This window comes from Pristis pectinata, chromosome 4 (genome assembly GCF_009764475.1).
Source record: "Pristis pectinata isolate sPriPec2 chromosome 4, sPriPec2.1.pri, whole genome shotgun sequence".
NCBI lineage: Eukaryota > Metazoa > Chordata > Chondrichthyes > Rhinopristiformes > Pristidae > Pristis > Pristis pectinata.
The window spans coordinates 116,133,908-116,148,907 of NC_067408.1; the positions used below are offsets into that span (position 1 = coordinate 116,133,908).

At 46.9% G+C, this 15,000-nt stretch overlaps 1 protein-coding gene across 1 annotated transcript in view; it reads right to left on the reverse strand.

Annotated features, from left to right (window-relative positions):
- Window positions 1–15,000, reverse strand: part of robo2 (roundabout, axon guidance receptor, homolog 2 (Drosophila)) — a 1,057,792-nt gene that overhangs the window by 212,299 nt on the left and 830,493 nt on the right. The window contains exons 3-5 of the mRNA XM_052015293.1: window positions 6,671–6,828; window positions 4,966–5,086; window positions 2,420–2,558 (exon numbers count right to left, since the gene is read on the reverse strand). Of these exons, the coding sequence (XP_051871253.1) occupies window positions 2,420–2,558; window positions 4,966–5,086; window positions 6,671–6,828 (418 nt within the window). The remainder of the gene's footprint in view (window positions 1–2,419; window positions 2,559–4,965; window positions 5,087–6,670; window positions 6,829–15,000) is intronic.

Genomic DNA, 15,000 nt, shown 5'->3' on the forward strand with positions numbered 1-15,000 from the left:
TGTCTTTACCTCTCGTTGTCTTGGTGTAGCAGCCAGCATAATCAAAGACCCCACCCACCCGGGACATTCTCTCTTCTCTCCTCTTCCATCAGGTAGAAGATACAGGAGCCTGAGGGCACGTACCACCAGACTTAAGGACAGCTTCTACCCCGCTGTGATAAGACTATTGAACGGTTCCTTTATACAATGAGATGGACTCTGACCTCATGATCTACCTTGTTGTGACCTTGCACCTTATTGCACTGCACTTTCTCTGTAGCTGTGACACTTTACTCTGTACTGTTATTGTTTTTACCTGTACTGCATCAATGTACTCTGTACTACCTCAATACAACTGCACTGTGTAATGAACTGACCTGTACGAACGATATGCAAGACAAGTTTTTCACTGTACCTTGGTACAAGTGACAATAATAAACCAATACCAATACCATACAGGAGACACAAGAGACTGCAGATGCTGGAACCTGGAGCAGCAAACAGTATGCTGAGGGAACTCAGCGGGTCAAGCAGCATCAGTGGGGGGAGAAGACTTGTCGACATTTCGGGTCCAAACCCTGCACCAGGCCTATACTATCTACCTGCAGCATGTGACTGTGGCCAGCAAGGACCAGAGGACTATCCGACCAAGCAGGGCATCACCTTGAATTGGCTTTGATGTGACTGTGACCCTGTGAAAGAGACCTGCATGGCGATCCGGAATGGGAATCCCAGCTGATTTATCTTCCCTGCCTAACCTGAGGATCGTAAGCCTCAGCTGTGGTGTACTGATTCCTGGAGGCAGGGTGTTGGGGCTGAGAAGGTCCCCTTCCTTGATGCCTGACCTGCAGGTGTGGAGACTGTCCTTGTCAGCTCCCACCACAGTGTGCAAGAGGTTAAGTTACCGTCTGGTACTTGGAGCTTGGAGCTCACGTGGGACAAAAATGATTTGCCATCAATTTAAAAACATGAGATGGAGCCAAGATGCAGCTCAATAGTTGCAGACGAAGGAAAAGGTGTTTAGCCCCAGGGCACCAGGGTAACTAATTTAAATTTATTAAGGGCACTACAGAGTGTACTCCCTTTGTATTCCAACATCCTCTAACTTTCAGTCCAACTTTTTAACTACAGACAACTTCCACTTTCAGTAAAATGATTTTCTGTTTCAATTCTTGCCTTTGGACTGAAGAGCCTGTGTGTGTCTCAGTGTCAGCCCCTGTACACCCTCTGTGTGTGTGTGTGTGTGTGTGTGTGTGTGTGTGTGTGTGTGTGTGTGTGTGTGTGTGTGTGTGTGTGTGTGTGTTGGCTTCTGTATAATGAACAGAGACAGGTTACAGTGGGATTGGGGGCTTCACGTGATCAGGCCAACATGAAAAAAATCCACAATGAGAGAATGGATAAGGTTATCTGAAGGACCTGGTTTTACTTTAAATTGTTGCCCCCACCAATCAGATCCCTCCTAGAACCTCGTTGCTCCAACAGAATGAAGGTAATTTAAATCATAGGTCTGGGTCTAGACAAGCCAACAATCTGTATTTTAGATAATGAAGCTTTAGTAAAGTTCAGGACCCTGTCCAACTGATGTTGTAAACACTTGCTTGTTCAACACTGAAAGCATCCAGCAGGAACCCAAACAGTGCCACATTATCAGGACAACAACAACACTCCTCCCTCAATCCTTGCACACCATGCTGGTTCCTGAAGAAGGTACCAACGTATCTCCCCCAGCTGCTCACTTATCTGCAATCTTGCTCGTTCTGACAGCTGTGACTACCAGCAGCATGTGTGATTCCAAATCTCTCCAAAGTTACAACTTTCTTTCAAACTATCAAGATCACCTTCAATCTCAGCTGCTCTTTCTTTAAAAATGTATCACTTATCAAGATGAGTGATGTGAGTGTTATCACTGTATCAAACGCACCCAGCACGGGGACAGCACGGGTTAGATACAGAGTGAAGCTCCCTCTACACTGTCCCCTCACACACTCCCAGGGCAGGGACAGTTAGATACAGAGTGAAGCTCCCTCTGCACTGTCCCATCACACACTCCCAGGGCAGGGACAGTTAGATACAGAGTGAAGCTCCCTCTACACTGTCCCACCACACACTCCCAGGGCAGGGACAGTTAGATACAGAGTGAAGCTCCCTCTACACTGTCCCATCACACACTCCCAGGGCAGGAACCGTTAGATACAGAGTGAAGCTCCCTCTACACTGTCCCATCACACACTCCCAGGGCAGGGACAGTTAGATACAGAGTGAAGCTCCCTCTACACTGTCCCGTCACACACTCCCAGGGCAGGGACAGTTAGATACAGAGTATAGCTCCTGTTACACTGTCCCATCACACACTCCCAGAAGGGGGTTTGAAATGCAAGTAAACACTGCTCAATCACGGTGCGGGAGCGGGAGCAGCGCAGCCCCAGCCGAGGGCCTTTACCTGCCCCTGGCCACATCTGTGTCGTCCTTCCTCCATCGCACCGTGGGCTGCGGGTCCCCCTGCAGCTGACATCGGAATTCCACTGCCTCATCCTCCAGCACCACTTGGTTGATGGGTCTCCTCACGAAAGTGGGTCGCTCTGCCAACCAGCAAAATCACAAGTGAATAAAATAAGAGAGAGGGAGACACCGAGAGAGAGTGAGAGAGAGAGTCCCACGTCAGTCGTGAGCCAAAGCAGCAAACTCCCGGTAATTTGCTACTTGATTGCATCCCAGTCACGGAGAATGCCCCTGATAATTACCTTCATTTATGAAGAGATTAACAGGATTCAAGTCACCTGCACAGTTTGCTTACATGGTTTAATCTCCCCACCGGGGGAATCCACCCTTCCACTGAAATGGAGTTCACATTCTTCAATGAGTTCTGACCTTCAGGACCCTGGATCCAAAGGTCCATCCTCACCTCCCACTTCATCCACAATCAACAGCAGCGCATGGAGCCTCAGAACATTCCAAAGAGGCAAGGGGTTCCAGGATAACCGGCAGCCCACATCTCCCAGTGTGGGGTGGCATGGAGAAGCAAGGCCCCCGTTTCCATTGCAGTGAATCACATAGATTAAATAGCACAGGTATGAACTGGAGGACTTTGAATGTGATTGGTAAAGGAAACAAAAGTGACTTAAGAAGATTTTTATACACCGTGAGAGCCACAGAATATGGGAACAGACCCTTCACCCATCAAGTCCGTGCCAATCATTAAGCATCTATTTACTCTAATCTTACACTAATCCCATTTTAATCTCCCCACATTCCCATCAACTTCCCATAGATTGTACCACTTTACCTACATCCTAGAGACAATTTACAGCAGCCAATTAACCTACCGACCCACGAGTCTTTGGGATGTGGGAGACAAACAGAGTACTGGGGGGAAACCTGCACGGTCGCAGCGAGAACATGCAAACTGCACACAGACAGCGGCCGAGGTCAGGATTGAACCCGGGTCTCTGGTGCTGTGAGGCAGCGGCTCTACTGGCGGCACCACTGAGTGGTGAGGAGCTTGGAATGCATGTCCAGGCTGGAGAAGTGGAGGCAATTCAACTGGAGTGCCTAAAAGGGAGCTGGATGCATGTCTGAAAAGGAAGAACCTGCTGAGTTAAATGCAGAGGCTGGGGGAACGGGGACGAGCTGGACTGCTTTTACCCGTAGCTGGTGTGAACGTGATGGGCCGAATAGCCCTCTTCCATGCTGTATGCACAGAACCATTCAGCCCAGTTGCACCCTGCCCTGTTTCTGCCCCACCCTCCACTGCCACCCCTCCCTCTCCATCTCCCCCATCACCCTATCCTATTCCCCTCTCCCTCGTGAGTTTATCAAGCTTCCCCTTGAACCCTTCTCTGTCACTCATCTCACAGCGAGCGCGGTAATGTAGCGGTTAGCGTAACGCTATTACAGCACCAGAGACCCGGGTTCAATTCCGGCCGCTGTCTTTAAGGAGTTTGTACGTTCTCCCCGTGTCTGCGTGGGTTTTCTCCGGGTGCTCCGGTTTCCTCCCACATTCCAAAGGCGTACGGGTTAGGAAGTTGTGGGCGTGCTATGTTGGCGCTGGAAGCGTGGCGACACTTGCAGGCTGCCCCCAGAACACTCTACGCAAAAGATTTATTTCACTGTGTGTTTCGATGTACATGTGACGAATAAAGAAATCTTATCTCCTGCGAGACTGAGTCCCACATTCCCTCTGGGGAGAGATTTTCAACTGAATGCCTAATTAGGTTCATCAGTGATGTCTTATATTTAGTTTCCTTGTTCTGGTCTCTCTCTTAACCGGAAACACTTCCTTGAGATCTATCCTACTGAACACCGTTATTACATTGATGGGCTCCAGCGGGTCACCTCTTTCCTGGAAAGGGCGGTGGAAGCAGAGTCACAGACAGTAGTTAAGAGGTGTCTAGATAAGCACTTGAATTGCCCAGGCAGTGAAGTCTACAGGCCAAGTACTGGAAGGCAGGATTAATATAGATGGGTGCCCACTGGTCACCATGGACATATTGGGCCAAAGGGCCTGTTTCCATGCTGTATGACTCAATGACACTTAGTCCCCATGTGTTCTATGATATTCCTCCCACCCCTCTTCATAACTCCTCAGTCTTCACTTTCCCGGTGGAAATGCAATGTTGGATGAATTTGTTGTCTTGGTTTTGGCAGGATATATAATAACAGATGGGCTGAATATCACTTCCATTCCTTTGTTTCCAGAGCAGGGCGTCATCCAAGTGTCTGGGCTGAGATCCCCCTGATGAGATTAGAAGTAATTCGCTCGTTGCAGAGTGATGCAGACAAGGAGACACAAAAGAGACTGCAGATGCCGGACTATCGCACACAAAATGCTGGAGGGACTCAGCAGGTCAGGCAACATCTACGGAGGGAAGTGAACAGAAATGAACCAAGTCCTGATGAAGGTCTCAGCCCGAAATGTCGACTGAGTTCCTCCAGCATTTTGTGTGCGTTGGTGCAGTGAAGGATTGCGTACTGAAGCAGAGATCTTACCAAACACGGTCAGTTCAGCAGGTTCACTGTCCCTCTCGCCCACTATGTTGGTCCCAACGCAGACGTAAGTGCCAGCATCACTTCGCTTGGTGTTCGATATCATTAGCTTGCCTCCATGCATCTATGTGGCAAAGGAACACGCAACAATGCAAAATATTATGGCTGATCACCTTATCTCCTGGTCACCCCCATCTCTTCCTCACAGTCTTGACTGAATGATACCAAGGAGCCTCTTCATAGAACATAGAACAGTACAGTACAGAAAACAGGCCCTTTGGCCCATGATGTCTGTGCCAAACATAATGCCGAATTAAACTAAATCCCTTCTGCCTGCACGTGATCCACATCCCTCCATTCCCTGCATATTCACGTGTCTATCAAACAGCCTCTTAAACACCACAATCGTACCAGCTTCCGCCACTCCCTCTGACAGCCCGATCCACCCCTACCTCTCCCTGTGTAAAACACTTGCCCCACACACGTTTAAACTTTCCCCTCTCTCACCTTAAATGCATATCCTCTGGTATTTGACGTTTCTACCATGGGTAAATGATTCCAACTATCTACCTTGCCCCTGCCTCTCATAATTCTATAAAGCTCCAGAGAAAACAACCCTAGTTTGTCTAACCTCTCAGGCACGGCAGTGTAAGGGCAGGCATGGTAAGTAGCAGTTAGCGTAATGTTATTACAGCACCAGCAACCCGGGTTCAATTCCGGCAGCTGTCTAAGGAGTTTGTATGTTCTCGCCATGACTGCATGGGTTTCCTCCGGGTGATCCGGTTTCCTCCCACATTCCAAAGACGTACGGGTTAGGGAGTTGTGGGCATGCTATGCTGGCGCCGGAAGCGTGGCGACACTTGCGGGCTGCCCCAGAACACTCTATGTGCTTCGATGTACATGTGACTAATAAGGATATCTTATCTTATCTCAGTTAAGCAGGGAGACATTTTCAATTAGCTGGGGAAGATTAAGGAGAGCTTTAAGCAAGGTCTTTACAACCAGGAAGGGGATAAAGGGAGAAAGGGTTACATTGACAGAAGGGTTGATAATAGTAGGACACAGATTTAAGGTAAAGTTCCTTTCTGTTAACTGTTAAACATCCCAAGGCAGGGATGGCAAGGGTTAAACAAAAAGTAAAAATCCCTCTACACTGTCCCAACAAACACCCTGAGAGCAGGGATAGGACAGCTCAAATTCAGGGTCAAACTCCTTCTCAACTCTGCTGTCAATGGGTAGAATTTTGTTTCCATTTGTCAATGAAGCCGAATAGCTGCGCAGAGGCCTGTTAAGAGTGGACGTGGAGAGGATGTCTCCATCAGTGGGAGAGTCTAGGATCCGAGGGCACAACCTCAGAATAAAGAGACGTCCCTTTAAACTGAGATGAGGAGGAATTTCTTCAGCCAGAGGGTGGTGAATCTGTGGAATTCATTGCCACAGACAGCTGTGGAGGCCAAGTCATTGGGCGTATTTAAGGCAGAGATTGATAGGTTCTTGATTGGTAAGGGGGTTATGGGTTAGGGAGAGAAGGCAGGAGAGTGGGATTGAAAAACAATCAGTCATGGTTGAATGGTGGAGCAGACTCGATGGGCTGAATGGCCTGATTCTGCTCCTATTTCTTTTGGTCTTATGGTCGAGCCCTGCACAGTTTTAATGATTGGTGTCCACAAAGAGAGAAATGTCAGCAACACGGCCTTGGAATACCCACCGTTATCCTGTCGTCATGGTCGCTGATGTGGGCTCTGTCCTTCTTCCAGAAGATGGTGGGCTCCGGATGCCCACGAGGGGGCTGGCACTCCATGATGGCAGGCTCCCCAGCAGCCACGACGACATCAGTGGGGTTCTGTCGGAAGTCATCTCGCAGCACTGCAAGCAGAACGGGCAGAGGAACGGGTAAGAGCAGAGGGACCGACTCAAAGGCTAACACCATCAACAATCAGGACTCTGGATGCTGTGGGCTGTTCCCAAGGACACACAGTGAGACAGACGTCAATCGATTCTCGAGAGCCATCACTCAAAGCGAGAGAGATAGGTCTCCCAGCAAGGGGAAATGTCCATGACCAAGTGATGGGGACACGCACACTCCACGATGCATGGGTACGTGGACTGACACACCTCCAATGTGCATCTGACCTCTGCAGAGAACCTATGGGCAAAGGCTTGTGTGCAATCCACTTCACACCAAACATCCTCTGCACTCAATGTTGGGCAGGCACGGTAGTGTAGCGGTTAGCGTAACGCTATTACAGTACCAGCGACCCGGGTTCAATTCTGTGCACTGTCTGTAAGGAGTTTGTACGTTCTCCCCGTGTCTGCGTGGGTTTCCTCCGGGTGCTCCGGTTTCCTCCCACATTCCAAAGACATACGGGTTAGGAAGTTGTGGGCATGCTATGTTGGTGCCAGAAGCGTGTCGACACTTGCAGGCTGCCCCCAGAACACTCTACGCAAAAGATGCATTTCACTGTGTGTTTCGATGTTCATGTGACTAATAAAGAAATCTTATCTTATGTATGAGAGCTCAGACCCATCACAGTGTTCTCCAAACAAAAATGGGATTGCTCAACATACAGATGTAATGTACGAAGGCATTGTTTAAACAATATGTGCACATATGGGAATAAATTTGGTTACGAACATAGAACATAGAACAGTCCAGCACAGAAACAGACCCTTCAGCCCACAACGTCTGTGCTGACCATGATGCCAAATTAAACTAATCCCATCTGCCTGCACATGATCCATATTCCCCCATTCCCTTCATGTTCGTGTGTCTTTCTAGATGCCTCTTAAATGCCACTAAGGGAGGTCTGCGCAGCAAGATTCTTTGAATAAAACTGAACACAATACAGTTTGCAGATGACACCACCGTTGTAGGCCGTACCTCAAACAGCGATGAGTCAGAGTACAGGAAGGAGATAGAGAGCTCAGTGGAATGGTGTCATGACAACAACCTTTCCCTCAATGTCAACAAAACAAAAGAGCTGGTCATTGACTTCAGAAAAGGGGACGGTGTACATGCGCCTGTCTACATCAACGGTGCTGAGGTCGAGAGGGTTGAGAGCTTCAAGTTCCTGGGAGTGAACATCACCAACAGCCTGTCCTGGTCAAATCATGTAGATGCCATGACCAAGAAAGCTCACCAGAGCCTCTACTTCCTCAGGAAGCTAAAGAAATTCGGTTTGTCCCCCTTGACACTCACCAACTTTTATCGATGCACCATAGAAAGCATCCTATCTGGATGCTTCAAGGCTTGGTATGGCAACTGCTCTGCCCAGGACCTCAAGAAACTGCAGAGAGTTGTGGACACAGCCCAGCGCATCACGGACACCAGCCTCCCCTCCTTGGACTCTGTTTTTACCTCTCACTGTCTTGGTGAAGCAGCCAGCACAATCAGAGACCCCACCCACCTAGGTCATTCTCTCTTCTCTCCTCTTCCATCAGGTAGAAGATACAGGAGCCTGAGGGCACGTACCACCAGACTTAAGGACAGCTTCTACCCCACTGTGATAAGACTATTGAACGATGAGGGTGGACTCTGACCTCATGGTCTACTTTGTTGTGACCTTGCACCTTATTGCACTGCACTTTCTCTGTAGCTGTGACACTTTACTCTGTACTGTTATTGTTTTTACCTGTACTACATCAATGAACTCTGTACTAACTCGATGTGACTGCACTGTGTAATGAATTGACCTGTACGATCGGTATGCGACAAGTTTTTCACTGTACTTCGGTGCAAGTGACAATAATAAACCAATACTAATACCAAGTTTGTTTGATTCAATTTTTGGGGGGAGTTTCAAATTACTTCATGAAGCAAACTGCTCCATGCCATTGAGGCAGCCTGAGCTCAGTGGCAGCAAAACACAAACTGCTGGAGGAACTCAGTGGGTCAAGCAGCATCTGTGGAGGGGAAGGAATTGTCAACATTTCTGGTTGAGATCCTGCATCAGGACTCCTTAGCTCAGTGGTGGGCAGAATATAACAGGTCAAGCAGCATCTATGGGAGGAAAGGAATTGTTGAGGTTTTGGACTGAAACTGCATGAAGTCCTGATGCAGGGTTTCAACCTGAAATATCGACACTTCCTTTCCTCCCACAAATGCTGCTCGACCCACTGAGTTCCTCCAGCAGATTGCTCCAGATTCCAGCATCTGTAGTCTCTTCCGTCTCCAGAGACAGACCATAAGTTGGTCACAATTTATATTGAAGCCTCCTTCCCGATCTCCCAGTGGAACTCCTGAGGGCATAAGTATGGCTGCTTACTCCATTACCCTGGGGTTTTTGCCAAAGTCCCACCACAATTAAAGCAGGACATTGGGAAACAATGTGTGGAAGGTTCAGATGGATTCCTCACAGAGTTCAGGACTGGCATAGATCCCCTCCCAGTGCAGTGAGTGACCACAATGTCAATGTGCATTGCAAGTTGAGTGCTCAGTACATTTCCCAAATCTTTGCATTAACCAAATACCAGTTGTCTGTTACCTAGAAATATTTGTGTGGTTTTCACTGGAGAATAAATGATTATCATTTACTCTGCTTTTCTGGATCTGCCTACCCTGGATTCATCTGCTAGTCACCTCATTGCTGCTTGCTGGAGCGTCCTGACTGCAAATCGACAACAGACATTTTTTTCATTACAGCAGTCATGACGCAAGGAAAATTATTCCTTTCCCTTGCTTTCTATTTATCATTTATAACATGTTCTATTCTGTGGCAGGTACAACGTGATTCAGATACAGAGTGAAGCTCCCTCTACACTGCCCCATCACACACTCCCAGGGCAGGGACAGTTAGATACAGAGTGAAGCTCCCTCTACACTGTCCCATCACACACTCCCAGGGCAGGGACAGTTAGATACAGAGTGAAGCTCCCTCTACACTGTCCCGTCACACACTCCCAGGGCAGGGACAGCACGGGTTAGATACAGGGTAAAGCTCCCTCTATACTTTTCTACAGATACACACTGATAAGAATTCCCTGCAACATTGCAAACACCCACTAAACAATTTGTATTGAAATTACAAATTCTATTTTGTACAATTGCACTTCAAATCATTTTACAATGTAATAAATATGTTGGTTATTCTTCATCTAGCATTCTTTGTTATGAGGACAGTTTTGTATTTGAAACAGGCCTGTTAAAACAAGCAAGGTAACAGTGTCAGTCATCTAATTGTTGCTTGTGTATCAAATGTAGTCCTGGCATACTCTGCGACCAGATGCTTTGTGATTAGTTTTATTTATACCACAGTAGTTACAAAGTCAGTGAAATAGAACATTATACTTCTGCTGGATTTAATCAAATACTGCAACCAAGCCAATTCCTTTACAAAGGTCCTTTTTCTTTACGGAGGTGATGTCATCCATCAGTTGACTTTGCAGCAATAAGACTTAACCAAGATCACCTACAGACATGAATTGTTGTTACTGTACAATCAAAACAGCTTGAACACACGCCAGCCTCAATCTGCAAAGTTGTTCAGATATCTTCAGCCTTCATATGCTACTGAGTGGAGTGATCCTGTGTTAATCACCACTGTAATGGAATGGAACTGTTTCATGGAACATAGAACAGTACAGCACAGGAACAGGCCCTTCAGCCCACCATGTCTGTGCTGACCATGATGCTAATCCAAACTAATCCCATCTGCGAGCACATGGTCTGTATCCCTCCATTCCCTGCCTGTTCATGTGCCTGTCTAAATGCCTTTTAAATGTTGCTGTCGCATCTACTTCCACTACTTCCCCAGGCACCTACACTCGCTGTGTATAAAACTTACCTCACAAATCTCCTTTAAACTTTCCCTCTCATCTTAAACCTAAGCCCTCTAGTATTTGATAATTCCACCCTGGGGATAAAGACTCTGGCTATCTACCCTATCTATGCCTCGCATAATTTTATATACTTCTATCAGGTCGCCCCTCAACACTCCAGAGAAAATAATTCAAGTTTGTCCAACCTCTCCTTATAGCTAATACTCCCCAACAATCCAGGCAACATGCTGGCGAACCTCTTCTGCACCATCTCCAAAGCCTCCACATCCTTCCTGTGATGCAGTGACCAGAACTGCACGCAATACTCCAAATGTGGCCTAACCAAAGTTTTCTAGAGCTGCAATATGACTTCCCGACTGTTGTATTCAACACCCAGACCAATGAAGGCCAGTATGCCGTATACCTTATTTATCAATCTATTTCCTTGTGTCACCACTTTTAGGGAGCTATGGACTTGCACCCCAAGATCCCTCTGTACATCAATACTCCTAAGGGTCCTGCCATTTACTGAATACCTTCTCCTGACATTTAACCTCCCAAAGTGAAACACCTCACACTTGTCTGGATTAAACTCCATCTGCCATTTCTCTGCCCACGTTTCTAACTGGTCTATGTCCTGTTGAACCCTTTGACAACATTTCTCATTTACTACAGCTCCACCAATTTTTGTGTCATCTGCAAACTTACTCGTCAGCCTGCCTACATTTTTGTCCAAATCATTTGTATGTATATCACAAACAGAGGTCCCAGCTCTGATCCTTGCAGAACACCACTGGTCACAGACCTTCAGTCAGAAAAACACCCCTCCACCACTACCCTTTGTCTTATATGACCAGGCCAATTTTGAATCTAATCTACCAAGTTCCCTAATCTTCTGGATCAGCCTACTATGAGGGACCTTGTCAAAAGCTTTACTGAACTCCAAGTATACAACATTCACTGCCCTGCCCTCATTAACCATCTTCAATGGTTACTGTCACCACCTCAAAAACTGAATCAAATTAGTAAGACGTCCTACCCCACATAAAGCCATGCTGACTATCCTATGCTTTTCCACATGCAAGTCGATTCCATCCCCAAAAATCTACTCCAACAGTATCCCTGAGATAAGGTTCACTGACCTATAATTTCCTGGTTTGTCTCTACTGCCCTTCTTCAACAGAGGAACAACATTGGCTATTCTCCAGCCCAATAGAGTCCAAATTGCACAGTCAACAGGGGGTAGATACAAGTACACTGATCCAACAAACCTACCTGGTCAGGTTCAGCATGGCTTAGATATAGAGTAAGACACCCTCAACACTGTCCCATCAAACATTCATGGGGCATGGACAACGTTGATTAGATACAGAGTGAAGCTCCCTCTACACTGTCCCATCACACACTCCCAGGGCAGGGACAGTTAGATACAGAGTGAAGCTCCCTCTACACTGTCCCGTCACACACTCCCAGGGCAGGGACAGTTAGATACAGAGTGAAGCTCCCTCTACACTGTCCCGTCACACACTCCCAGGGCAGGGACAGTTAGATACAGAGTGAAGCTCCCTCTACACTGTCCCGTCACACACTCCCAGGGCAGGGACAGTTAGATACAGAGTGAAGCTCCCTCTACACTGTCCCATCACACACTCCCAGGGCAGGGACAGCACGGGTTATATACAGAGTAAGATAAATTAGCAAGTGAACAGAATTTCAACCGTATCATCCTTACTTATCAAATGGTTGGTGACATTATTTTGATGATCATTGAATCTTACAACATTGAACAAGGCCATTGGATCCATCATACGTTTGATGGTCTTTGAAATAATTGTCTCAGAGAGTGATAAAATCCAGCATTTTATCCATCATGTTGAAAACTATTCCTCCTCGAATACAGTCCCAATTATTCAATGTCCAAGACAAAGCAGTCTGCTATATCAATACCTCACCTGGGATTACTCACCCCGGATTTTCTCATGGATGCATTGTCAGCCAGCTGCAACATGCACTTGCCCAGGCTTCTCCAACACCTCCCAATCCCAGTACCTCCACCACCAAGAAGGACAAGGGCCGCAAGCGCCAGTGAACGCCACCACCTGCAGGTTTCCCTTCAGGTTACACAACAGTCTTACTTGGAAACATATTGTTATTCCTGCATCACCTCTGGGTATAAAAGTCCTGGAACTCCCTGCCCAACAGCACTGTGGGAGCACCTTCACCAGAAGCACTGCAGCCATTCAAAAATGCGACTCACCAGCACTTCTCGATGACAATTAGAGATGGGAAATAACTGCTAGTCTTAGTACTGATGCCCAAATGCCCTGTATTAATTTAAAAAGGTAGCTTTTTGATAGTTACAAAGGGTGAACATTCCCCAATTGTTCATCCCTGATCTCCACAACTCTGTGTGAAGAAATGTCTTCTCATTTTTTGGCCAATTATTTTAAATCTATGACCTCTGTTTACTGACTAACTAGCCAGAGGAATCAGTTTCTCCCTGGTTTGCTTTGTCAAAATGATTTTGAGTACTTCTATTCGGTTTCCACCTTATAATTAATGAGCAGAAGCCTCCAAAGAAAATGGGAAAAACTCACACAATAGTTTTAGCAATTTCCTGTATGACTTTCTCCCTGGGCATTGGCCGATGTAGTATCCGGGAGATTAATCTTCAGATCCCGGAGACTCAAGGATTGGCAACCCTCGTTTAGCAAACCATGCTGAGTTGAATTTAATCTCTCCTCTGCAATGTTTTTCCGTCTCTGCATTGGGCTTATTGTAAGGGTTGCCAATTGCCAATAGAGTTAAAAAGCAATACAGCATGGATACAGGCCCTTTGGCCCCACCAGACCATGCCTGCCAACCACGGTGTTCATCGAGTTCCTTCGTTCAGCCCCTATCCCTCGAAGCCCTGCCTCTCCATGTACCTATCCAAGTGCTTCTTAAATGACACTATTGTACCTGCCTCACCCACTTCCTCTGGCATTTCATTCCATACACTCACCACCCTCTGCATGAAAAAGTTGCCCTTTAGGTCCCTTTTAAATCTTTCCCCTCTCACCCTCAACCTATGCCCCCAAGTTCTGGACTCCCCTACCCTGGTGAAAAGACTATGACCATCCACCTTATCTATGCCCCTCATGATTTTATAAACTTCTATAAGGCCATCCCTCATTCTCCTCCATTCCAAGGAATAAAGACTCAACCTGGCCAACCTCTCCTTTTAACCCAGACCCTCTAGTCCTGGCAACATCCTCGTAAATTTTTCTGCATTTTTTCTAGTTTATCCACGTCTTTCCTATAACAGGGTGACCAAAACTGTACCCAGTACTCCAAGTGTGGCCTCACCAACGACTTGTACACCTGCAACATAAAATATCCCAACTCCTACACTCAGTGCCCTGACTGATGAAGGCCAGTGTGCTAAACGCCTTTTTTACCACCCTGTCTACCTCTGACTCCGCTTTCAATGAACTATACACTTGTACTCCTAGGTTGTTCTGTTCCATTACACTCCCTAGTGCCCTACCATTCATAGTATAAGTCCTATGCTGGTTTGAGTTTCCAAAATGCATCATCTCACACTTTATCTGTATTGAAATCCATTTGCCACTCCTCAGAAATAATATATTAGAGAAACACATTCTGACTGTATGAAGGCAGAGATAACTAGGGTGGACAATGAGAAATTCTTCCCCAGAATGGAATGCCTTAAGCGAACGAGCATAGATTTAAAGTGAGGAGTAAGGGGTTTAGAGGGGATCTGAGGAATTTTTTTTTCATGCAAAGGGTATCTGGAATGCATTGCTTAAGAAGGTTAAGAGTGATGGACTCTGCCCAATACATCACTAGGGCTAGGACTTTACTCATTGGAGAGAAGGAGGATGAGGGGAGACATGATAGAGGTGTACAAAATATTAAGAGGAATAGATAGAGTGGACAGCCAGCGCCTCTTTCCCAGGGCACCAATGCTCAATACAAGAGGGCATGTCTTTGAGGTAATGGGTGGGAAGTTCAAGGGAGATGTCAGAGGGAGGTTTTTCACCTAGAGAGTGGTTGGTGCATGGAATGCGCTGCCTGGGGTGGTGGTGGAGGCTGATATGTTGGTCAAGTTCAAGAGATTGTTAGATAAGCATATGGAGGAATTCAAGGTAGAGGGATATGTGGGAGGAAGGGGTTAGATAGACTTGGGAGTGGTTTGAAGGTCAGCACAACATGGTGGGCCGAAGGGCCTGTATTGTGCCGTATTGTTCTATGGTTCTATGGCTCTATCACGGGCAC